The 25,175-nt window shown below is 42.5% G+C and overlaps 2 protein-coding genes across 2 annotated transcripts in view; one reads left to right on the forward strand and one right to left on the reverse strand.

Moving 5' to 3' along the window:
- Positions 1-4,650, reverse strand: part of LOC307022774 (protein Wnt-5b-like) — a gene marked incomplete at its 5' end in the record, with an annotated part of 15,982 nt that extends 11,332 nt beyond the window's left edge. Inside the window, one exon of the mRNA XM_079655667.1 lies at positions 4,503-4,650. Coding sequence (XP_079511793.1) covers positions 4,503-4,650 — 148 coding nt within the window. The remainder of the gene's footprint in view (positions 1-4,502) is intronic.
- A 16,670-nt stretch (positions 4,651-21,320) lies between these two features.
- fbxl14b (F-box and leucine-rich repeat protein 14b) lies at positions 21,321-24,837 on the forward strand. The gene has a single exon (XM_079652852.1). The coding sequence runs from the start codon at positions 21,961-21,963 to the stop codon at positions 23,161-23,163; it is 1,203 nt and encodes a 400-aa protein (XP_079508978.1). The 5' UTR covers positions 21,321-21,960; the 3' UTR covers positions 23,164-24,837.
- Positions 24,838-25,175: the final 338 nt, after the last annotated feature.

Here is a 25,175-nt window from a genome sequence, read left to right on the forward strand (position 1 = left end):
GAATAAATATATATGCAAGTTACAACACACACAGAGTAAAACTCTGCTCCTGAAGTGTTGTAGAGGCTGGCATGATAGGCTGTTCAATGGGGCTGATGTGTTGTGTAGATTCTGCCAGAAGGAAAATCAACGGGGAGGTGCCACATTGCTTTTCTTCCCGACTGCAAAACTGGTCCCGCAAATCAAGCACAACGTGATTGGTCGATATTCATTGTGGGGGTGGGGGAGGAGGGGTGTTAGATAGATATAGAGTTGTAGTAAGTCGATAGAGTTCGCTATGATTTAGGTTTCGTTTATGCATAGAGTAGATTATTTTAATTACATTTCCTTTTTTGTTTTGGATTTGCTTGGTGAGCTATTTTTAGAACATGCCGGCGGGCGACTCACGTTGCCCCCGCGGGCGACTGAGTGCCCGCGGGCACCGTGTTGGCTACCCCTGGTTTGGCCATTAAAATGCGTTTTGATGTCATTTGATGCAAGAAATATGAGTTGTTATTTCAGATTATGTGTGCAGTGGATGCACATGATCTTTAGCTTGCTAGTTATTACGAAGATTACGTCAGGAAATTGTGTCCATTCAACGTTTTCATTGTTACCAAGGTGGTTGCTAGGGACGCTGCTATCGATATTATTTTCTGTTATGTTGTGTAACTGTTTAATGGTGTTATCTTTATTGCTACCCCCTTCCCCGTCCATTTATAGTGTTCGTCCACAGCGCAAACGTATTAGTTTAACAAAATCCGCATCTAAAATGGTGGCATAGATACGTTATTTTCCCCTGTGCAATTCTCTAACCCAGTCTCACATCTCACATCACATCGTCATAAACAAATACCGGAAACAGACCGAAAACATTTTTTTTAAAATAAAACAATACTTTATTCCGAGTGTGCTTGCTTTTCTCTTTGAAAGTCATCACATAACGGCATTGTAATACACGGTTCGGCTGCATTACATATTACATATCTGCCGTAGTTCTCTATTTATAGAGCCCTGATGAGAAGACTTCTTGACAAACATCAGGAACTGCCGCCAAAACTGAAAACGTGACGTTGATCATAAATAGATCAGCAATTAAACAACATCTTACATTTCTTTTCACACAATACATCTCCTTGCCGTATCAACACTAATTCGGCTGACTTTTATATTTGATCCAATTGGTAGATCGGCTGTATTTACACCATAACGGTGCACAGCTGATATAAAGGGACACGTAATGGTTAAAGCATGTTATTGAATTTCATTATTTGTATTATTAGATATTAATAGGATCCCTATAAAGTATATTCATTTCTCGTTATTCTCTACTAATAGTTAATTAAAGACTGTATATAATGACTATTTTGCACATCCCTTTCAAGATTTCAAGATTTTCTAAGGTTTATTGACAAATCATATTATACACAACTACGGTGTAGTTATGCATTGAATGAAAAACTTGGGTCGCAGGTTCCTCAACAGTAGAGGTATACACACATATCAATATGTGTGTATACCTCCAGCAATGTTATGTTGAAGCACTTATTTTAACTGATATTATTATGTATTATACTCTTATAAGATGTATGTAGATAGTATAAGAAATGTGCAGAATATGACAGTTTAATGGTGGAGGTACACACATATTGATAGATGTCTTGTAATGCACTGTTGAGGAACCTGCGACCCAAGTTGTTCATCTCCGACCTTGTCAGGTGTTGAACAATCAATAAATAAAGAACACAGAATTATTAAATATAAAACACAGAATTTGTGTGATTATACTAAATGATTTACAAATACACACCACTGCATATTTACAACTGTTGCACATGCTGATGTAACGCAAATGTTTCCAACTTGGGATCAATAAAGTATATTTTATCTTAAGATGATCGATGGCTACTGCCATATTTGCAAAATTTGCCTCTGAACCTTGACAAGTGCATGTTTCGGGCTTATCAATGAACAACAGGAGGGGTCACAGACATAAGACCAGCTGTTAAATAAAGCTCTTCTGACCTTAGCTGGCATGTGGGTATATACAGGGCTGCCAACATTTGAGTTCAGCTTGGAGTGAGATTTTTTTTTTGGTGTACCGAAAAAAGAAACGTTCATGTGTACAGTGTTACAAATGTATTGAACATGTACAAACTAGGTTTTCCCATTAATGTACCGGGCGCTAGTGGAATACGCACACAGTGTACCCGTGACTCTTACAATGAAGGCTCGATAATCAGCTCACGGCATATAAAATGGCATATAGGTGTAAGCAGAGGTAAAGTGCTATTTTATAAGTGGGGGTGGGGGTCCTCACCTCCTCTAGGGGGGTCCAGGGGCATGTTCCCCCGGGAAGATTTTTTTTTAAATATTGAAGTTAAATGCATCAATCTGGTGCACTTTGAGTGCAACATGAATTTAAGGATACATCTCTCAACACCCATATGAAACAGAACTGTAAACAGATTTTCTTTTTCTTTATGGACATTTTACAAATAAACTGTATTCTTGTTTTACTGTCATATAGTATAACTGTTTTTCATTTATTCTCATAAATGGTGACCAAAACGTTTGAGACCCACTGAGATAACTAGACTAAAGTTAACTAAACAGAGAGTCCCTTACCTCACTGAGCTGTAGTTCTCTCAGTCTGACAGGACAGAGCTCTCCCTTTCCTTGTTTTAGAAACAGCTTTTTATATCCGTTAGCGCAGCTAGCTAACCAGATGCTAACAACAACAATGCAAATAGTGAGTTTGGTAGAAATATACTGTATAATAGTAAAGTTTTACATTATAAATATTCCCCAAAATTATTCAAAAGCATATTCTTCCAAACTCCTTGCTGTAGACACACAGGAGACTATTGATGTGTGTAGTGAGTTTGGTAGTAATAAGCTGTATAGGCTAATAGTGATTGAATATGATTGTATTCTCTTTTTTCGGATTTGCACTTTGCAGACGGTCCCTGAGCACTCGTTTCTTCTCCGGCAGCGGATAGAGACCAATGTAATGTGTCCAGCTCGGAGGACGGCCCTTAGCCTATTGGCTTTTTTTGATCAAAATGTGATTGTAGTTCATTGTCAACCTTACCACAGTACTTAGGAGACGTCATTTGTGTGGGGGTGCTAGTGGAGTGCGCGCGTCTCAAACAAGCATAGTTTGTTTACACAATTGCGGCGCAACTTGGTGGGCGGTACCCTGGAAAGAAATCTCTGCGTGAGAAATACAAGGTGTGGCGTGTGAGCGTGTGAATGGAGTGAAATGCGTGTGTTGACTCTCAAGCACACTCTTATCTAACGCACCCTTTAAAGAGGCCCTAGTTTGCTATTGGGTTTGTTCCCTGTCCTGTCCTGTAGTGTGTTATATAGGGTTTTGTGCATGTAACTGGTCTGCAGAGGCTAAAATCCCCTGTGTTCCCTCCAGAGTCCCCCCCCCCCTGCCTGAAATGCCTCCATTGGAATACTTTGTCAACTTCCAGAACATAGTGATATCACTCTGTAACACTCACGTTTCTATTGGTTAGCGCTCCACCACAGTGTACTAAGCTGTTCAAAGCAATCAGAGCAGACTGGGCTCTGGTTTCAGACAGAGGGTGAAAAGAGGTGCTGCAGCACAGGCAGTATGAGAAAAAATAAAGAGCATTTTGAACATTAAAGCATGGAGACATGTAGAGACACTACATACTTATGAACTTGAAAAAGAGATTTATATGTCCTCTTTAAAGAACAAGGCAGAACAGACTGGAATGCTTGGCAACTTGGTGCAGACACATGGACACATTTGTAAGAACCAAAAAACCCCAAACTACAAATATGATGGTGTAAACCCGAGGGATGATGTCTACCTGCTCCTTCCTGCATGATGTGTCTCTCTCTCAGTCTGTCTTTGTGTCGCTCTGCCTTCATGTCTGTTCCTTTTCCAAACACATACACACACACACACACACACACACACACACACACACACACACACACACACACACACACACACACACACACACACACACACACACACACACACACACACACACACACACACACACACACACACACACACACACACACACGTACAGACACACACACACACACACACACACACACACACACACACACACACACACACACACACACACACACACACACACACACACACACACATGTGAGCAGCAAACTGCCAAATGCAGCTGGCTGTGGGGATATTTACTGCACACACACTCTCTCTCTCTCTCTCTCTCTCACACACACACACACACACACACACACACACACACACACACACACACACACACACACACACACACACACACACACACACACACACACACACACACACACACACACACACACACACACACACACACACACACACACACACACACACACACACACACCCTTGGGGACGCAGTGGGACATGGAAGCAGCTGAGAGGAGCTTCAGAGACCTTGGGCTTCCTTGTGTCTGTTTTTCTTTCTGTTAACATGTGCGGTTGCATGTTCTCTCATATGGAAACCCATCCTCACCCTCCCACACTCTGCTGTCCCCCTTTCTCTCCTCTCTTTGTCCTCTCCGCTCTTTCACCCTCTCCATCTCTCCTTCCCCCCGTCCCTGTCCATCTCCTCCCTCCTTCCCTCTATCCATCCTTCTGTCAGCTGGCAGAAGATGAGTCATGCCTCTAGCTGGGAGGCTAAAACCCTCTCCCCCTCTCCCTCTAAATATATCTTGCCTATACTTCTCCTCTTCTCTCTTTCTGTGTATTTTTTCGCCTCCTTCTCTCACACTTCTCACCATCTGTTTCTCAACGTCTCTCCGCTTTGTTCTGTCGCTATACTTCCAAGCTCTTCCCCTCCTCTCAATTTTACTCAGCTTTTATTCAGATTCATCAGCTGTTTGTGTTTCTATCAGTCGCTCACCTTCTCCCCTCTGTCTCTCTCTCTAACAGTAAACTAACACGTATCAAAATCTGTTTTCACGTTCTCTCCTCTCTAAACTGTGGTGATGTGAACATGCATTCGCTCCATTTAACCCTCCCAGTTTATCATACAGTAACTTGACATAATATCCATTTATACAGTGTATGCTTTTTAATCTCAACTTGCTACATGTCCACATTTGCAGCTTCTTGTAAAACGATGTGTAACATAGTTAATATGTTTGTTAAAACCTCTGCTAACCTACTTGATTGTAATAAAGGTATCAGACCTATAAAGTAAAGGCAAGGATTCTAGTTGCCGTGTATGGATATGTGTGTGTCCAATTGAGGTCATTTTCATGATATAGCCCAATAAAGTCTGCTGTTTGATCAAAACAAAGCTACTTTAGTCTAGTGTTAGAAACTGAAGCATGCAAGCTTAATGCAATGTCACTGTAACACATAAAATCCAATCCAAATGCAGAACTACATTCAATAGCTGATACCAGTCAGCATCTAATGCCGCAAGTGGAAAACTGAACAGAGATAGATACTCTACCATTGACAATTTCAAGACATGCAGCATTGAACCCTTTCTGTCATTTCTAGTGAGATGCTTGAAAAGCATCATCATTAGGCGACCTGACTGAGAGTGAGCAGAAAACCAACAGAGCTCTTGCGACTTTACAACCAGTTTATTTGAATTCGAAATTGAAAAAATGAAATGCTTTCCGTCAAACCCTAAAACATAGTTTAACAATAGAACAAGCAGAGAAAAGTCATGAGGTATTTCAGTAACATTCATTCAGCCAAAAGTAGTTAAAATAAACCTTGATAAGCTTCTGCTCATAGTAGTTTCCTCAGTAAGAAGAAACGTTTTGTTCCTAGTCTCATTTCCCAGAACGGCTTGCATACCCAATGAGGTCCATTCAATGTGTTATGTCAACAGATTTCACATAACGGTATTAGGTTAGTTAAAAGTAATAATATAAGATTCAACTTCGTATTATTGCTTTCTACTAACCTAATATCGTTATGTGAATTTAGTTGATAAAAATACTTTTAATTAAAGTCAATGTTTCAGTGTTTTTAGTGTTATTGTGTGGAACATCGTGTTTGGCTCCTCAGCTGAAACGGGGCCCACAAGAGATCTCTGGCTGCCCTGGTTTGGCTCCGGACTGGAACTGTGTGACAGGCCAAGTCCCTGATCAGCAGCCCAGGGAGAAGCCACTAAAGCTGGGCCAGATCCGCTGATCCCCCCCGGTGCTCTGGAGCTCCGCTGATCAAACTACACTGCTCTCCTGATCCCTGAACACACACGCTTAAACAAGTATAAACATAATTTGGAAGCATACACACAAACACTCTGAAAGGCTGGATGACACAGATACAGACATACCAGTACACACATGTTTGCCTCACTCACTGATATGCGCTCACACACACATGCTTCCAGTATGCAAATGTTAGACTCCGGGTATATACAACTTCTCCTCTTACTCTTACTCTTACATTGTGAAATAGCACTCATACCTGACTAGCAGAGGTACAGGTAAGGATTCTACACACACTGATAGAGGGACACACATACAGTATGACACACACACTTACAATGTGAATCAGAGCAACTTTCAGCAGGGGAGGAGGCTACAATGCTCTGGCCTGATTTACTGCTCATCTCTGAATTGATTCATTTGGTCTATAAATCCCCAGGAAACCTTGTACTCTGTCAGGTCATGCAAAAACACACAAAGACACACACACGCCCATGCACTGGGACTTACAGAAGAATAGAGATCCTTCTATCTGTCTCTCCAGTGTTCTCATACTTTTCCAAATGTTTGCTGAATTTTTATTATTATTTTTACCATTGCATTTCACTACAGAACACATCTTTTTAGCTTTCAGTCTTTTCGTTTTATATGTTTCACTTCACATAATACTGTTTACCTGAATGGAAATATTTTTTTGCCTGAAAGCCTTGAAAGGCAAGGGGAAAAGAAAACACATAAAGAGGATTGAATTATTATATGGAACTGTATGGTAGCTAAATTTGGACCATTTGATTATTTAAATGCTGGCTTGTGTGAGACTTGAGCTGGTGAGTAATATTTCTGAGAGCACATTCAGCCCCTGGTGAGTCATCTTTGTCTCAATGGTTTGCCCATGTGCTGCTGTTTCTGGATTTCAGTCAGTACTGGCAATATGTCCTTGCTTTTCCAAAGTCTCAGTCTAAAAGGTATTGTTTTTAAGTCCATCGGATGTGTGATCTTAGCCTTGAACACAGTAGAAGATAAAACGATGTCCCTGACAGAAAGAATAACTTTCCAACAAACCATATCTGTTTGATAGTGGGGAAATAATCTGGATTTGCTTCAACAGCCAATATAACTGGCTAGTTAACATGGGGGGAAGCTATTTAAAAGAGCTACACAACTACAATATAAGTAGAAGACTTAAGTCCTTCCTTAAAGGGTGTACAAAAGAACTTACCCCAATCTGTCTCATAATATCCCACATATGTTATGTGTCTTTACTTGAGCTATCAGAATCAGACCTTTTTGGGGACCTTTGATCCCAAAGGGCTAGATAAAAGTAGAAGTTACACAATTTACAAAATACACATCCAGTACCAGTGACAGCATTTAAAAATAAAACAAGAGTATCATTTGGAAAGTTGTAAGATAGCAGCGTGGTGATATTATTAAAAAGTGGAAGTATATATTGCACAGTTATTTACAGATTTATTACAGAATTTGAATACTAACTCAGGGAGAGCAGCCAGTAATAAATATAGTATTTATGAAGACTATAACACCCCTGTTATGCTATTTGCTATGTGCAATATTGCACATAGCAAATAGCATAACAGGGGTGTTATAGTCTTCGTTGTGATATTTATGTGGGGTCACACAAACACAGACAAACAGATAGTAAAAACCAGCCAGATAAACAGACACACACACACACACACACACACACACACACACACACACACACACACACACACACACACACACACACACACACCAATATGCAGCCTATTCATGCCAAGAGATGACAGAGCGCATTGAGAAAATGCCAAAATGCTGACTACTGAGGGAGAGAGAGGACAAGGCTGAAAAATCTCCTATGTCAGACTGCAGAGCTGGCAGAAAAGACACACACACACACACACACACACACACACACACACACACACACACACACACACACACACACACACACACACACACACACACACACACACACACACACACACACACCTATACAGCCTGTGTGGTTCAAGAACTGGAGCAGGGCATCAAATACAGTAAGTGTACACACACATAGAGGCTGCGAGGCATTGCTGCGAGACGGAAGCACAGACGAGCTGTCGAAGAGAGGAAAGAGAAACGGAAGGAAAAAGGAAGAGGGATAAAAGAGGGAGGCTGTGGCTTAGTGGATAGTGTGCTGAAGTTTGAATAAGGGGATAGCAAGTTCGAGTCCCACTGCAGTCAGCATGTCGTTGTGTCCCTGGGCAAGATACTTCACCCCAAAAGCTCCTGTGAGGATTGCCCACAGTACTGAATGTATGTAAGTCGCTTTGGATAAATGTGTCTAACAAGTAACATGTAATGTAATAAAAGACAGAAAGAGTGTGTGTGATGCTCAGAGAAAACAGGCACAGACCTCCTGCTGTCTCTCTCTGTGTTCCTCCATTACCTTGAATAATACCATGCATATTTCTAGCTTTCAAATTGTTGGATAACATTGGGACACAACCTAACAAAATACAGAACAGGGTTGGGAAGGTTACTTTAAAAGGTATGGCATTACAATTATTTTTTGTATGAAAAATGTATCCTCTGCTCAGAGATTTCATTGATAGGAAAAGCTGCCTTTCATGAAGCATATTCAGGCAGCAGCCTACACACCAACACTGAAACACATGAGCACACATACTACAGATAAAAAAAAAAATCTGAGCTGACAGAAAATGCTACGTTAGTTTAATACACACAGTTAAGCTCACACACTATTTTGTGAACATAGACCGAACAAATGAACCAAAGAAAGGGAAAACCATAAAGCAGATTCAGGCAGTAGGCGTATAGATTCACACTTAGGGTATTAGCCTACAGAACAGAACAGCTTACAGAGAAGAGATAACATCTGGGGCCTCATTTATGTGCACGAGATGGAAGGCTGACAGACAGGTAGGCCATCCAGTTATTTTAGCCGGGCCGGCTAAAATAATTGGTCATGCTTTTTTTACAGCGCCACGGCTTCCACAGTTGAAATGGATTAATTTTTTTCAAAGCATTTAATTTATTCATTGCTGTCGGGATGTTAAGATCATTCCATGGAATATTTAAAAAATGTCTTTAACTGGTGGATATAGAGTTGCTGCGGTGCGGGGGGGGGGGGGGGGGGGTTGAGATGCACAGGGTTCAGTGGAGACGCTGCGCACAGCTGATCGACAGCTGGAACACAAACCTCAGATGCAGTCGCCATGACTCCACTCCGGAGGGATTCCCCGATCATTTCTTACAGTTTCTCATCAAAGGGGGGGGGGGGGGTCTCCTATCCCCGGCACAAACACACTGACCCACTGTGTGTTATTTTGTCAGTAACTTTTTTCGGACCACTTCTTTATTTATTTTGGTGACGATCCGACCTCCATGCTGCTACTCTGGTTCAAACTGCATCCACCAAACAATATAATTTATCTCGACCTCCCCAAAAGAACCTAAAGCTGACACGGTGTGAAATGTCTTTTTTAGCTGTTCTGTGGTCATTTCCTGCGATCTTCTTCATGCAGGCCCATTCCCAAACCGCCCCCTACACACTACCTCTACACTCTACCCCTCCGTTTGCGCGTTTACGCGGAGGGTCCGCCATATTGAGGGCTGTTCCAAAGCAACGAGTGTGGAGCATGGATGTATAATAAGAACTGGATACAGCGTGGGAGGCGGGGCCTCATTCATTCCTATGAGAGTTGCTCATTGGCGCATGATGATAAAATGGGCCAACTTTTGAGAGAGCGAAAAGTCACAGATTACCCATCATGCCTGAGAAGTACCCGTATGTGCGCTCATAGAGCATGCGCAACTTTAACCACGCCCCCCAAAAGGCTCGTTCACATTAAGCACGTCAATTCGCGTACACGTAACAGCACCGCGCGTTCATGACAGCATGGTATTGGATCTTTATACAGTCTATGTATTGGATTTTTTTATGATGGATTTGATATTAACGAGGCGGCCGCGGCAGTTAGCAGCTAACGGCTAGCTAGTAATTATGCTAAGTTCCACATCAATCGTTATGTACTTTTATATTACGCTGATAACAGGATTGAGTGATATCCAAGCAACAGAGCTGAATTTAGCATGATACTTGTGTGGGTTGTACATGAAACCACTTGGTAATATATAAACATGTATGTATTTTGAAGCCTGTTATGATCAATTGTGAGTTAAATCTTATCTAAAAAGTAAAGCTGATGATGGATTACTGTGTAGAGTTAAAATAACAATAGCCTATTTCTCTTTGAAAAGTGATGGAGAAAAATAACTCAGAATAACGTTATTAGCACATTTTACAACTTGAGGACCGAATGTTTTTAATAAGGGCTATACAAACGTTCATACTGGGTAGTTTATTTAGTTTAAAAAAAAATATCCAACGATTTACAGACCACTCTTTCCCAATGTTAGTCAATGGGAAAAAGTGTTTCCGGGCCCAGCAACCTAAAGGAAGTGTAGTACCGCCGTTTGGCCAAAACGAATATTCTCATTAGAGTCCGGCGAACTTCCTGGGGGCTTGGTGTGAAGCGGTGTGGAGGGGGAGTGGGCTATCAAGCCCTCAAACAGCGAGGTTGCGTTCCAATAGTCCATTTAGCTTAGGAACCTTCCTAACCAAGTGAAATGACCCGGAAGTACGTCAGTGGCAGCCATGTTAAGTGCCGTTCCAATTCTCCAAATGAAAGGAAAGGAGGTTTCAAACTTCCTTTATAACCTCCTTTAGCTTAGGAACCACTGGACCTCCCTTGACGAAAGGAGAGGAGAAAATGCTGCCCCAGAATGCATTGCAGCCGCAGCATTTGCCGTCATTCAACAGTTTATAATAAATACATTTGTATTGATTTTAAGATCTTTTCATAGTTCATACAATCATAGGTATTGGGATCATTTGTATTAATGTGAACCGGAGGGAGAGGGTGACGAGCATAAGTTTCACTTTCCTTTTTTATTTCAATTCCAACTTTGATCATGAAGAATATGTTTCTCTGTTGTCCACGTTCATAAAGCATAAAACAACAGCATCAGAGCACGGTGCAGAGTCTCTAGATGAGTTTACAGTAGTCCCTCCTTCTTATTATACATCCATGTTGTAGTCCGCTGTAGAAAACTGTAGTTTCCATAGTTTCCCCACAGCAGCAGACGCACATTCATGACGTCTGCTGGCGCATCATAAACACGTCGGATAGTGAAAGTGCATTAGGATTCTCTAAAGTACCGCGGTCTCTTCTCCTAAGTCCTTTTGAATTCTCCTATCCACTATCCCTTAACCCCGTGACGTTTCACTCAGAGGTCAAGGAATAGGAGATAGGGTTAGAATTTAGGAGCTGATTTTTGGATTATCGGAACGCAGCCCGAGTCTGCAGCGGTGCTGACTTGAGGCCCGTCTCTACCTGACCGGAGTCACGCTGTGTGTGTCCGTCAGGAAACACGCTGTTTACAAGTAGTTCCAGCAAACATCCACTGATACACTGCGATGTTAACAACTTCATGATAACCTCATATGTTTTAACCATACAGTCTATGGTTTTAACTTAGGATCATACCTGTGTTTAGTCTAGAAAAAGGTAAATGTGTGCATTTTATTATAAAGTTGTGTATATTTACAGAGTGTTGAAAAAACTAAGAAGCTTATAAACATCAGGTTTAAAACTAAAAGAGCTTTACAAAAAAGTAACACAATGAAATATGTTTGGAGTTTTATTTGAGTTATTCATTTACATTTGTTGTCTAAGAGATGCTGATTTGAAACCGTTGTTACAGTTACGGCATTTCCTGTTTCTGCCGGAGAGAGGGGAGGCCGTCCCAAAGCTTCCCGCTGTATTTACTCCCTCCATCTGACAGGAGGGAGCCTCGTTGAGCTGCGAGTGTGGCTACAGACGGAGTTCACTCCGTCACGGAGGGGTAGGGTCGAGGGAGTGGTTTGGGATTGGGCCTTCGAGTAAAGGGAAACCGGCGTAGGACTTGCGTGCAGTGTTTTATAAATCAGAATATTTGTGTGCATATTATTTTACTTTGTCCTATAAGCCACCTTCCCACGTGAATCCTACGCAAAGCTTTATAAATGAGGCCCATGATCCTTTACAACAAACACGATTACGTAATTCCGTTACATGTACGTTGCTCCAAAAGTCTGTACAAAACATTGTCTTGTTGTTTTGAGACATTTGAATGTTGAAAAGGTACAAATGATACCTTTAAGAGTCTACAAACCATGGGCCTGTAGTTGAGCAGTTACTCCAGCAGGACGGGATGTGTTAAATTTGAGGATACAATACAAGTTATATGATAGTTTCTCCCAGGACCCTCCAGCTCTCTGTTCGCTTCAAAGGTCAGCACTGTCAAAAGTGTTTGCAATTTGTCTGTGGCATAAATTCATGTGCCATAGCTCGACAAAGCTGAATGCAATGAAAGAGCTCAGCATGGATGTATGTTGCCTCCGTGTACAAATCAACTAATGCTGATTCATTTGAAGTCAATTGACTTTTAGTCTTTAAGTTAAAATATTGAGGTGACAATGCAAGTATCCCCCCTCAGAAATGTTACATTTGTGGTATATGGCTTTATTATTAAATTGGAGTAATTCATTGATCGTCAACACTTCTGAATTACGCCGTTAACAAGACTAACTCGATCCTAAGAAAGAGGATGGAGACACAAAAAGGTAATAAAAATAACTATAAGAACCTACAGAGAGAAAGAAAGACACATAGGATCTTGAAGCAGGTTCATAAACACTCATACACACACACACACACACACACACACACACACACACACACACACACACACACACACACACACACACACACACACACACACACACACACACACACACACACACACAGAGAGACCATGTTTCAGTGCTCAGGTGAAGCAACGGTGAAGCAAGGAAACACTTGAAGGCACATAAAAGATTCATCAATTAAAGTGTACAGTGAGCAGGCACACACAGTCACAGTCACACACACACACACACACACACACACACACACACACACACACACACACACACACACACACACACACACACACACACGCGCACACACACACACACACACACACACACACACACACACACACACACACACACACACACACACACACACACACACACGCACAAATGGAGGAGAAAGCAGACAGTAACAATAGCCTGAGGTGCACTAAGCCTGTGTGTGTGTGTGTGTGTGTGTGTGTGTGTGTGTGTGTGCGCGTGTGTGCGTGTGTGTGTGTGTGTGTGTGTGTGTGTGTGTGTGTGTGTGTGTGTGTGTGTGTGTGTGTGTGTGTGTGTGTGTGTGTGTGTGTGTGTGTGTGTGTGTGTGTGTGGAGAGAGAATATACAGAGTCATGGTAATATCTATTCAGGAAGGTGTCGGCTTTCAGGGGGACGTGTTGACACACGCCCACGTAACCTTGGCAACCGGCAGTCGCTGCGGGTGCAGATGAAGCACGTTGTTGAGGAGAGCAATTATGCAGTTAGCCCTCCCTGAATCATCAAATACAGACACATTAAGTTACACAAAAACACACGCACACACACATTATGGGTCACATGCCGAGTAGAATGTTCGGAGAGGTTCTAGAACACTTTGGAGAGATGAAACACACACACACACACACACACACACACACACACACACACACACACACACACACACACACACACACACACACACACACACACACACACACACAAACAAACAAACACATCTCACTCCTGACATCATGTTTTTTACCTCTCATTTTTATAATAAAAAAACAGCTTGGGCCTGTTCTTCTGTTTCTCACCCTTCATCTCTTTTCTTACATTCTCTGAAAATACTCTTCCTCCCTTTTCTGTCACCCATCCTCTCACTTTTTCCTCACCCGTCCATCCATCCCTCTCTCCTCTCTTGCTCAGTGTGATTGCTAGCTTGGACCCAGCAGGTCTTCTAGGAGAGGCATGACACCACAGCAGCTCACACACAAACACCCACAGAAAAACAGACAAAATACATGCTGAGCAAGTACACACACACACACACACACACACACACACACACACACACACACACACACACACACACACACACACACACACACACACACACACACACACACACACACACACACACACACACACACACACACACACACACACACACACACACACACACACACACACACACACACACACACAGGCAGGCCACGCAGAGGGACTCAACTACTGCTGTTCAAGAGAAAGCTTGTGGCATATTCGCCTCCCTGTTTCTACATCCTCCATATTTTCCTTTTTACATTCCACTTGTCTTTGTAGTCTGTTCAGATAAAATATGGCAAACAGAATTAACCAACACAGACAATAAAACATGCTAATAACCTACACAACACAGGTTTAAGCCACATTAGGCACTTTCACACCGGAGTACTTTTCCCCGTACTTTTCCCGTTTAGTTCCGATAGTTCCTGGAATTTTGCGTTCACACCAAAAAAGAGTACTTAGTTCAGAGAACTTTTACCCCCATTTTTAGTGCCTGCTTGAGAGGTTGTACTATCCTGGGGAGAAAAAAGTTCCAATTTCTGATTGGCTGGGCGAATTGCAAACCACGCCCCGTAAAACTCTGAAAAGTTTTTGTGAAGCCGCCATTTTATTTCCTCGCATCAGTTTTATTAACATTAGCATTAGCCCAGTGCACCAACGGAGAGAGACTAACTTATGGAAACAAAAAAATAACATGGGAGCGGTGGAGTGATGAGGAGGTGTTGGCGTTCTGGCGATTTACTCGGAAGGCTTTAGTAGAAGCCAGTCCCCAACTAAGGGGACTTCCGGCCAGGGACTTCGGGTGTAGAGATGGGTGAGTCCTGATTCATCTGGATCATTAACCCGGGTAATGAGCTGGTCGTGACGAGTCTCCCCTCTCGATTAACCCGAGTCCTTTGAGTCCTACACCTGGTGACGTACAAATTAAAACTATAAATTGCGTCACTCGCTACTCTCCTTATAACATGTAAATTCACATTACAACGTACCCCAGTCCATCTGCCTAGCCTTTAGCAAGTAAGATAGCTGCCAGAAGTTATCGTTTGGCTCAGGGGACGCGGACCAGTGAAACTTCCTGCAGACTCGTGGGGACTCAGAGCCGTAACCGTAGCAGATCCAGAGATCCAGACTAGTCATGCATGAGCATAGCCGCGGGAACTGGGAAGTAATTTTACTTAGGGGGTGCGGACAAAAGTGGGGAGAGATTTCAACAACAGTAACATGAAGTTTTTCAAATGTACACCATTCGCAGCCCCGCCTCCAGCACCCCTACTTCCCGCGGCAATTGTGCACAAGTCAACAGCAGACTCAGAGATTCGCAAATCCTGACTCACTGTGCAAAACATAGCAGACTCGGGCAGACTCAGAGCCGTAACCGTATAGCAGCAGATCCAGAGATCCAGCAGACTCGTCGTCATGCACGAGTCAACAGCAGACTCAGATTCGCCAAATCGCGAAAATAACCCTTTTTTTTTGTGATCAACATTTTTTATTCAAGGTCCATATTTGTATTTTTTGCAGACATGTCTCCATGCTTTGATGTTGAAAAAGCTCTTTATTTTTCTCATACTGCCTGTGCTGCAGCACCTCTTTTCACCCTCTGTCTGAAACCAGAGCCCAGTCTGCTCTGATTGGTTAGCTGGCCGGCTCTGTTATGTTATGATTGGTCAACTGCTTAGAGATGTCCTGCCCCTTACCCTATGACTGACAGGGGCCCCAAATGTTTAGAACATTAAGAAAAAAAATGTAAGTAACCTTTCATCAATCCTCAATAATTAACATTAATAGAACGTTATATTGATAAAGTACTCACTAAACTTACGATTAATTTAACTTATTTTCTTCCAAAAGTTAATTACCCAAAGCCTCTGTACACCCCTTCTATTTACATGTAATGTTTTGGTCCTGCCTCCAAACGCGGTGCGGCACCGGCACTTGCAGAGAGTGAAAGCATGTGAGGAGGGATGCTAGTACTTAGCCTACATACGTGTGTTGTACCATGTTTCAACGACCAACAAGGTCAGGCTCTAAGAAAAGAAGAGAAAGGAGAGAAAGACAAGAGAAAGGGACTAAAGGGCGACAGTATGTCACCCAGTTTTTCACAAGAAAAGGTGGGTGTGGTCCATGAGTGGTGGAAATTAGTCTGTCAGCTAAGGTTTTTTGTTTACTAAGCTGACATTAAGTACTGTTGATATCTTTACAGAAAATTCAGAGGTCTTTCATTTCTCTGCTCTTTTAGCTGACATTTCAAGGTATGGTAGGTAATTCACTTCAGAAACACTTTTTGTTATATTCCATGGAATACTCTTAACATCCCGATAACAATGAATATATATGAAATGCTTTGACAATAAGTACATACAAAAATGTAATCTGTGGAAGCCGTGGCGCTGTAAAAAGCACGACCAATCATCTGAGCTGGCCCAGCTAAAATGACTGGATGGCCTACCTGCCTGTCAGCCTTCCATCTGTGCACAAACTTTTCTCGTGCCCTCATTGGTCATGTGCGCGTTCGTGTGTGTTGGAGGAGGGGCTCTGTAAGGAACTCTGAAGGAAGGGGCAGATTTTTTTCGGTTGTGTATTTTCAAATTCTAGCGCACTCAAGCTGGTTTCTCCATTCTTACCTACCTACCTTTAATAAATGCAGGCACATTTTTAGCGCCTATTCATACTAAATCAGTTGCCCCTCCCCCTGGTGTCAGGTCCTATAGATCCATCTTTAGGGTCAGCAGCCCTGTCCCCCCATAAGGCTGAACCTGAACCAGCTTTTCTCCCAACTGAAGGAGGTGAGCAGCATTGCGTACATATCTGAAGGGAGACTGGAATACAAAATATATATATATATATAACAAATAGCTAACATCTCATTTAAATTATACATTTCAAACATAGTATTTTCCCACATAGCCAATGATCTATATAAAACAAAAAACTGCTTTAAGTCTATTTAGGATGATGGACAGTTTGAAGCATTGAGTGATCAGTCTGTATTAGTTTAATAAAATGTTAATCACCGACATTTTGGTTATGATATTAATACTAATGTTATTATATTAAAGCAGGGGTGGGGAACCTCCGGCCCCCGGGCCGTATACGGACCGCTAGACCATTTGGTACGGCCCTCGAGGTAATTTAGAAACAAAGTGGCCTGTGGTGGTGGGGCCCAATGTGATATATTTTCATTCGTACAATGTGTTGGAGCGCTAGCCAATAGAAGCGCGAGTGTTACAACGTGATGTCACTATGTTACGGAAGTAAACAGAGGAGTCCAATGGAGGCATTTCAGGCAGGGGGGGGAGTAGGAGAGAAACTAGAGGGAACACAGGGATTTTAGCCTTTGCAGACCATTTACATGCACTAAAACCATAGAACACACTACAGTCCTAATTGGATTCATGTGCGGCTGTTTTTTCAGTTTATTCCCACAGGGTGTGTCCAGCAAACTGACGAGCCACGCTCACAATTCAGCAACATTTAGCTGAGGGCGGCTGTTAATCTCCCACTCTCTTTATAACTCAAGGTGTTTCGCGATCATTATGAAGCTTGGTATTCATGTCAGGATCTCTATTTTGAAAATCCATGACACACCGTGCGCCAGAGCACCAAGGACGGAGGTGTAGCCGGGCCACAGGGGACAGTGCAGTTAAAGGCTTTAATTTTGCCCTTGATGAATTTACAGGATATACATTGAAAGCAGAGAGGGACATGAAGGATAGTCACCAGACAATTGTGGTGCTTTGCAATTGTTATTCAACAACTATCCCTAATCCAACCCTTTAGGAGTTACTTTTCTGATTAATTGAAATAGCAATGATGCTATATCAAGAATAATAATTAAAGTAAATAGCTGTAAAACAGGAGTGGGGAACCTCCGACCTCCGAGACCATTTGGTACGGCCCTCGAGGTAATTTATAAACACACGCAAAAAAGAAAAAAATTAAAGAAATCTAGACCGCAAAAGAATTAAACAAGCGAGTGCCTGTTTTTCCTGGCCAAGGTCAGGGTCCTTGAACACAACACGAGCCTAACGTGTCATCACGTGGTATATGTCTCGTCTGACAGGGGTGTAGATGGCGCTGGGGTGTAGGTCTGATGGAGAGCACCAGAACGTCACTCGGCACTTCACAAATTGCAGTAACCATAAGGAGCCGTACACATGCCACAGTTTTTGCGTGGCTGTGTCTTTAGTTGAAAGCCCAGTGGCGATCTGTTCATCTGCCACACTGATCATAGAGTCAATAACTTTGTTGTTATTAGCATCTGGTTAGCTAGCTATGCTAACGAATATAAGAAGCTTTTTCTACAACCAGTGAGGTAAAGGCACATCTTTATATGATCATTATAGTTAAAAAATAAGAGAATAAAGGAAAAACTGGTATAAAATACTATATGACAGTAAAAAAAAGTTGTTATTAATAAACAAGAATACAGTTTAAAAGGGGAGTGATTTGTAAAATATCCATAAAGAAAAAGAAAATCTGCTTACAGTTCTGTTTCATATGGGTGTTGTTGAGAGATGTATCCATAGATCTCTTCATGTTGCTCTCAAAGTGCACCAGATTGGTGCTTTTAACTTCAACATTTTAAAAATAATCTTCCCGGGGGAGCATGCCCCCGGACCCCCCTACAAGAGGTTAGGTCCCCCCCCCCCCTACTTAAATCATGTTTACATATGAAACTAAATACATTTGCACACATCTTGTGTCCGTATCTTTCTGTTTTGGTGGTCCTGCCACAACCGTGCACGTGCATGCATGCGCGAGTCATGGTGAGATATCTGGATTAAGAGGTTGCTTTTTCTTTGCGCAGCATGAAAGAAAGGCCAAATGAATGGGCTGTGATAGTTTTTTTGAGCAGAGATCAATAATTTGTACGGCCCTCGGAGGATGTTGAAAAAATTGAAATGGCCCTTGAGAGGAAAAAGGTTCCCCACCCCTGCTGTAAAATGTGTTCTCTTCTGATTATTATTATTAACATTTTTATTTAGAAAATGTACAATTGTATTCAACGTTGTTAAAATGGGCTTAAGATTTTCATTGCCAACAGCCAGCTGTAGCTCTTGTACAAATGACAAATAGAGCCTTGAGTCTTTGAGTCATGAGTTGGAGGTTAGAAAAAGAGAGAGATGCAGAGTGAAAGAAGCAACAGCAAAGACAATTCTAAATAGTGAGAAGTTTAGACGAATAAAATGAGGACAAGGGACCAGTGGTTACTGTGTTTTACGGGGTGGACAGTTTCAGCGAGAGGAACATTTGTAAAAAATACTGCAGATCCCTATAATGGCTGCAATTAAATGTATTTATTTGTACAAAACATGACTTCCATGGGTTAACATAAGGGATCTATTGAAGGGCAGTGTTAACAGAAGGATTACAGCAGCAGAATATGGGTAAATGTACACTGGTGAAAAACTCTCTTCTTACAGAGGAGAGGATGAGAGGAGTTGATGTCAGTTGTGCTCGGCTGCTTCTTTTTCGTGTAAAACGGGCTGTTTCTGCAGCTCCTCTCCCTCTCTGTTATCCTCACCTGATCACTGCTGCTCTCCCTCTCTCTCTCCTTCCCTCTGTGCTTCTCCTCAGCTCTTCCTCTCTTTATCTCTTCCTCTCTCTTCCTCTTCCTCCTTCACTCTTTCTCCACCACTCTTCCACACTCCGCTGGCTCTAGCAAACGGCTCCCCTGTCATATTATCTTACTCCCACACACACACATCGCGCACACACAAAGTGATGGAAGCAGTTACATACTATATATACTGTTTACATGCAAAAAACACATATTCACTGCCTGTCTCACACACACACACACACACACACACACACACACACACACACACGTCACACACACACACACACACACACACACACACACACACACACACACACACACACACACACGCACACACACACACACGTATACGCTGGGGGTAAGAGAGGCCCACCGCAGGGGATGAAGGTAACAACTTGGTCACATATTAAAAAAAAGATACTCCATTCCTTCTGTTGTATTTGATATTTGTAATGCTTTGATACACTAAATAAGCAATTTAGAAAATATATGCCATATATAGCTGGCTATTATTGATACACCTTGCGTACCAGATACTAAAATTAGTTTCCAAACTTAAGCAATGGCAGATGTTAGACAACAGCTTCAAAGTGATTATTTCGGGTCTCTATAAGAGATACGTGAGAGAAGAGAAGACTTAATGGATTTTTTCTCCACCACAGTCATTTAAGGACACCCCAGCCTTATATATCATTATATATTTTATATGTGCACACAATGCATTCACTGGCAGCTGCAGTAACGACACATTTAACAAGGGCATGTGTTTTTTTTTTACAGATCTCAGATACTGTGCCGGAGAACTGTAACACAAAGCCAAGTAAAGTTTATTTATATTCAGTGTGTGCGTGTTTTCATACTTCTCAATATCACACACACTTCCACAAAGACTTTAGAAAGCAATACAGTTTGTTGAAATGAATTAAAGTAGACTTTTACTTATTTGTTGTATGTTCTTGCTATATTATTTTATGAGCTGAATTTTGTTAATTGGGCAGTTATTCCTCTCATTTGACTGATAAAATGCCAATATGTATATGTTTTTCTTTTGCAAAAAAGTAGCCTAACAGTACAGGAGCTGTTTAAAAGAGACAAAGAACACAGTATTCTGTTATGTGGCCGTTGTGGAGACGCTTTGCTATATCCACACAACAACAACACCAGCAAAAAAAAAGCAAATAAAAAATACTTTATATTTATGCCAAGTGAGCGGGGTGAAAATGAATTCTCCGCTCGGCTTCTGTGTTTCCTGTGTGGTCCGCTCAAAGGGTTAAAGCCCAGAGTGAACTGAATTGTAAGAAGTTGGTTTCCAAGGGAAACTGTTCGCACCGTTCCAGCTGAGGCGGAACAAACCAACTGACTGACACGGAGGGGGTAGGGGGGTGCGATAAGAATACGAATTAATGTCGCGCTGCATCGCATATTAAAAATCACCATACATATGTCCAAGCATTACAATACGTTGAGGACACTACTTGTAGCATTTTTTGTTATTTAATCTCTGTTTAATCGCTAAAAATAGTACTACTACTTGCCTCCACCCCTGCCGTACAGCTAGAGTGCCGTGGTCCCTGCCAAGTCGGTTTGAAAAGAGCAGACAAAGGCTTGAGCCCAGGACGCCCCTCTCTCTCTCTCACTTTGCCTACAAAGCCAACCTAGCTCTATCTTTCTTGCTTTTCTATCATGGACATGTTTTTGAACAGGCGGCGTACAGAGTGATGGTTTTATTTGTACTTTCTTATTCTGAAATGCACGACCGTCTGGATCCCCGCTCGGCCGAGAGAGGAAGGCTTTCAGTAGGTTTAATACAAGGAAGCGTCGTCTGAGAGAGGGAGAGAGAGGGGGAAGGATTGACGTTTTCCTCCTCTCCTCCTCCTTCCTATAGCCCCCTCTCCTCCTCTTTTTGGCGGAGAGAGGAGTTGAGGCAGGAATAAACGCTTTTTTTGTTTTTCCTCATTTTTAAATGCAGTTGAATCCTACTGCGCAACGAGACCGGATCACGTGGGTTTGGAGAGAGTTGGATCGATGTTGCACAGTTCAATGTGAGAAAAGAGAGAAACAAACAACTCCTATTTCTTTTGACTTCTGTGGATAACTGGGACTGTTACTTTTGCATAATTGCAAGAGAAGGGGAGAAGGGTATTTGCTCAGCCTTGGAGGTGTGGAGTATTAATTCTTATATGCCTGGGGTTTGAAAAACAATGGAGACGCACATTTCGTGCCTCTTCCCGGAAATTTTGGCCATGATTTTTAGCTATCTGGACGTGAGGGACAAAGGCAGGGTAGCACAAGTGTGTATCGCTTGGAAGGACGCTTCCTACCACAAGTCAGTGTGGAGGGGGGTGGAGGCCAAGCTGCACCTCCGCCGGGCCAATCCCTCTCTGTTCCCCAGCCTCCAGGCCAGGGGCATCCGGAGGGTCCAGATCCTGTCCCTGCGCCGCAGCTTGAGTTATGTGATCCAGGGAATGCCTAACATCGAGTCCCTCAATCTGTCCGGTTGCTACAACCTCACAGATAACGGGCTGGGTCATGCGTTTGTGCAGGAGATCCCATCTCTGAGGGTTTTGAACCTGAGTCTGTGCAAGCAGATCACAGACTCCAGTCTGGGCAGGATAGCTCAGTATCTGAAGAACCTGGAGGTGCTGGAGCTTGGTGGCTGCAGCAACATCACCAACACTGGGCTTCTGTTGATAGCCTGGGGCCTCCACCGGCTCAAGAGCCTCAATCTGAGGTCCTGCAGGCATGTCTCGGATGTGGGGATTGGACACCTGGCCGGTATGACCCGCAGCGCGGCGGAGGGCTGTTTGAACCTGGAGTACCTGACTCTGCAGGACTGTCAGAAACTGACGGACCTGTCACTCAAACACATTTCCAAGGGGCTGACCAAGCTCCGGGTTCTGAACCTGAGCTTCTGCGGGGGGATCTCAGACGCTGGGATGATCCACCTCTCCCACATGGGCTCGCTGTGGAGCCTCAACCTACGATCCTGTGACAACATCAGTGACACGGGGACCATGCACCTCGCCATGGGCACCCTGAGGCTCTCCGGGCTTGACGTCTCCTTCTGCGATAAGATAGGGGACCAGTCCCTAGCATACATCGCCCAGGGGCTATACCAGCTCAAGTCCCTGTCCCTGTGCTCGTGTCACATCTCTGACGACGGGATAAACCGTATGGTGAGGCAGATGCACGAGCTGAGGACCCTGAACATTGGACAGTGTGTGCGCATCACGGACAAAGGGCTGGAGCTCATAGCGGACCACCTGACCCAGCTGGCGGGCATCGACCTGTATGGATGTACCAAGATCACCAAGAGGGGGCTGGAGAGGATCACACAGCTCCCCTGCCTTAAAGTGTTGAACCTGGGACTCTGGCAGATGACAGAGAGTGAGAAAGTGAGGTGATTGGAAATGTTTTGCCCTTTTTGTTCTTCTGGTTTTGGATGGGGACCGAGGGGGGCCTGAGGAACAGAAAGAGGGGGAATAGTTGGGCGGGTAAATTTATTTTCTTGTTTAAAAAGAGAGAAAGCCTCCTGTAAGCCTTGTGTAAGGTGTGCTTCTCCCATGTGACAACAATTTTGTTCAAAATGTTTTATTTTTCCTCTGTTGGCCTTGCAAGATTTCAATTTGTGTTTGATATTACCTAATATCCTGCCTGGTAGGAAGCAATTTAAACTTACCTTTGCTATGAGCTCATAAAAATCCCTCTTAGCAAATATTTTGATCTTGTATAATTCAGTTTTAATATCTCAGAAAGTCTGACATACTGGAATAACTTGCAATGCAAAGCTTGTTTCACATTCATTTACTGAAACTTGCTTCAAGAACAATTCTTAAAGTTACATTTGCATCCATCCAAAGTTGCATCCACGTTTTGATTTAAAGCAAAGTGAGGTTTAAAAACTTTATTTGTGTTGTGTTAAAGTGAGTCTGGATCGAATACACTTATGACTAATCTCCGCTACAGCCATCACGCCTAAAAAACATTTGGCTACCTCGTATGTGGTTGTTTTCAAAGGGGTGTATACCCTTAAAAAAAAAAAACAGAAGGAAAGCGAGAATGAGAGACTGGGAGAAAATGTGCCTAAAGGGACTGTGTCTGCCCCCTCCCCCATCCCTCCCCCTCTCCCTCCTCTGTGAGCAGAGCTTGAGAAAGGACACAATCGAACTACCTTTGTTAATTTAGCCCCGTAAACAGCAACTATTTCCCAGAGAAAAAGAGAAAGGGGAAAACGAGCTGTAAAATCTTTTCAGATTTTAATGACGACGCTTTATGCAAAAAAAGAACAGCCCCGCTTGTGTGCAAGAGCTTTTATATGGTTTGTTTTCCTCATTATTTTGGGATAAAGTCCAACTTTTATGTCCTTAAGAGACGTGATATGTTCAAGCTTTGACGTACAGTATAAAGGAGGCAAGATTATCAGCATACCCTTAGAAGAAATACCTACATTCACATAGGAATATCAAAGTGCTACAATGCTAAATCAAATATATAATCAGGCTGGTATTAAACCCAACGTTAAACCATAAGCAGGAATTGTTTTTTTTCTAAGGGGTGCTGGTGGGAATAAATGTCAGTGGATGTTCAGAGCGTCGTACTTCAAATTGAAGTGATTTCTATATCTTCTACCCTTTTATTGATCAAAAATAAATCAGGGTTTGTCTCATGGCTTTATTTTCCCACGTTAATGCCAACACAGGTCGCATTCATATTCATGTTGCTCTCACCGGTGAGAGACAGGGAGTGAGGAAAAAAGAAGATATATTTTTCCTCCTCTTTTTCTCCATCTCTCCCCGAATAAAAATACCCTGAATCCATTTTGAGACATGCTCAGAATAAGGAGCCATCGATTATTTTTCTTTCCCTCTCTCCGTGTCGGGTTACAGGCGGAATGCATCTCTTTCTCTCCCCATCTCTCTCTTTCACACACACCAAACACACACACACACTTGCACACACCGAGGCCTGTGTGTGTGTGCACGTTTTAATGTAATGCAATGACCTGCTAAAATTAATATACGGATGTGCGTCCTGCTGAAAAAGCTGTGTGTGTTTGAAAATAAAAAAGATGTACTGTATATTATGTGTTTGTAAAGAAGAAGAAAAACTGCAGAATCCCAAAATTAAATTGTTTTATATTCTTACGGTTTAAACAATTAAAGATATTTATATAATGAACGAAAAAGAGCTGTGTGGCCTACTTTTGTGTAGGTGTAGCACTTCCCTGTTGTCATGCTGTGTGTCTTTTCTCTGAACTCTCTCTGTGAACAATCTCTCCACATTGTTATTGTCGAACATTGTTTATTCCTTAAACAGTCAGTATTGTTATGTTGTCCTTTATCATGGGCATTTAATACAATTGGGGCTTTTGTAAGAAGGCCTAGCTCCTAATAACCACCCACACATTTCTGAGTAT

The sequence above is a fragment of the Notothenia rossii genome (assembly GCF_949606895.1).
Source record: "Notothenia rossii genome assembly, chromosome: 10".
Taxonomy (NCBI): Eukaryota; Metazoa; Chordata; class Actinopteri; order Perciformes; family Nototheniidae; genus Notothenia; species Notothenia rossii.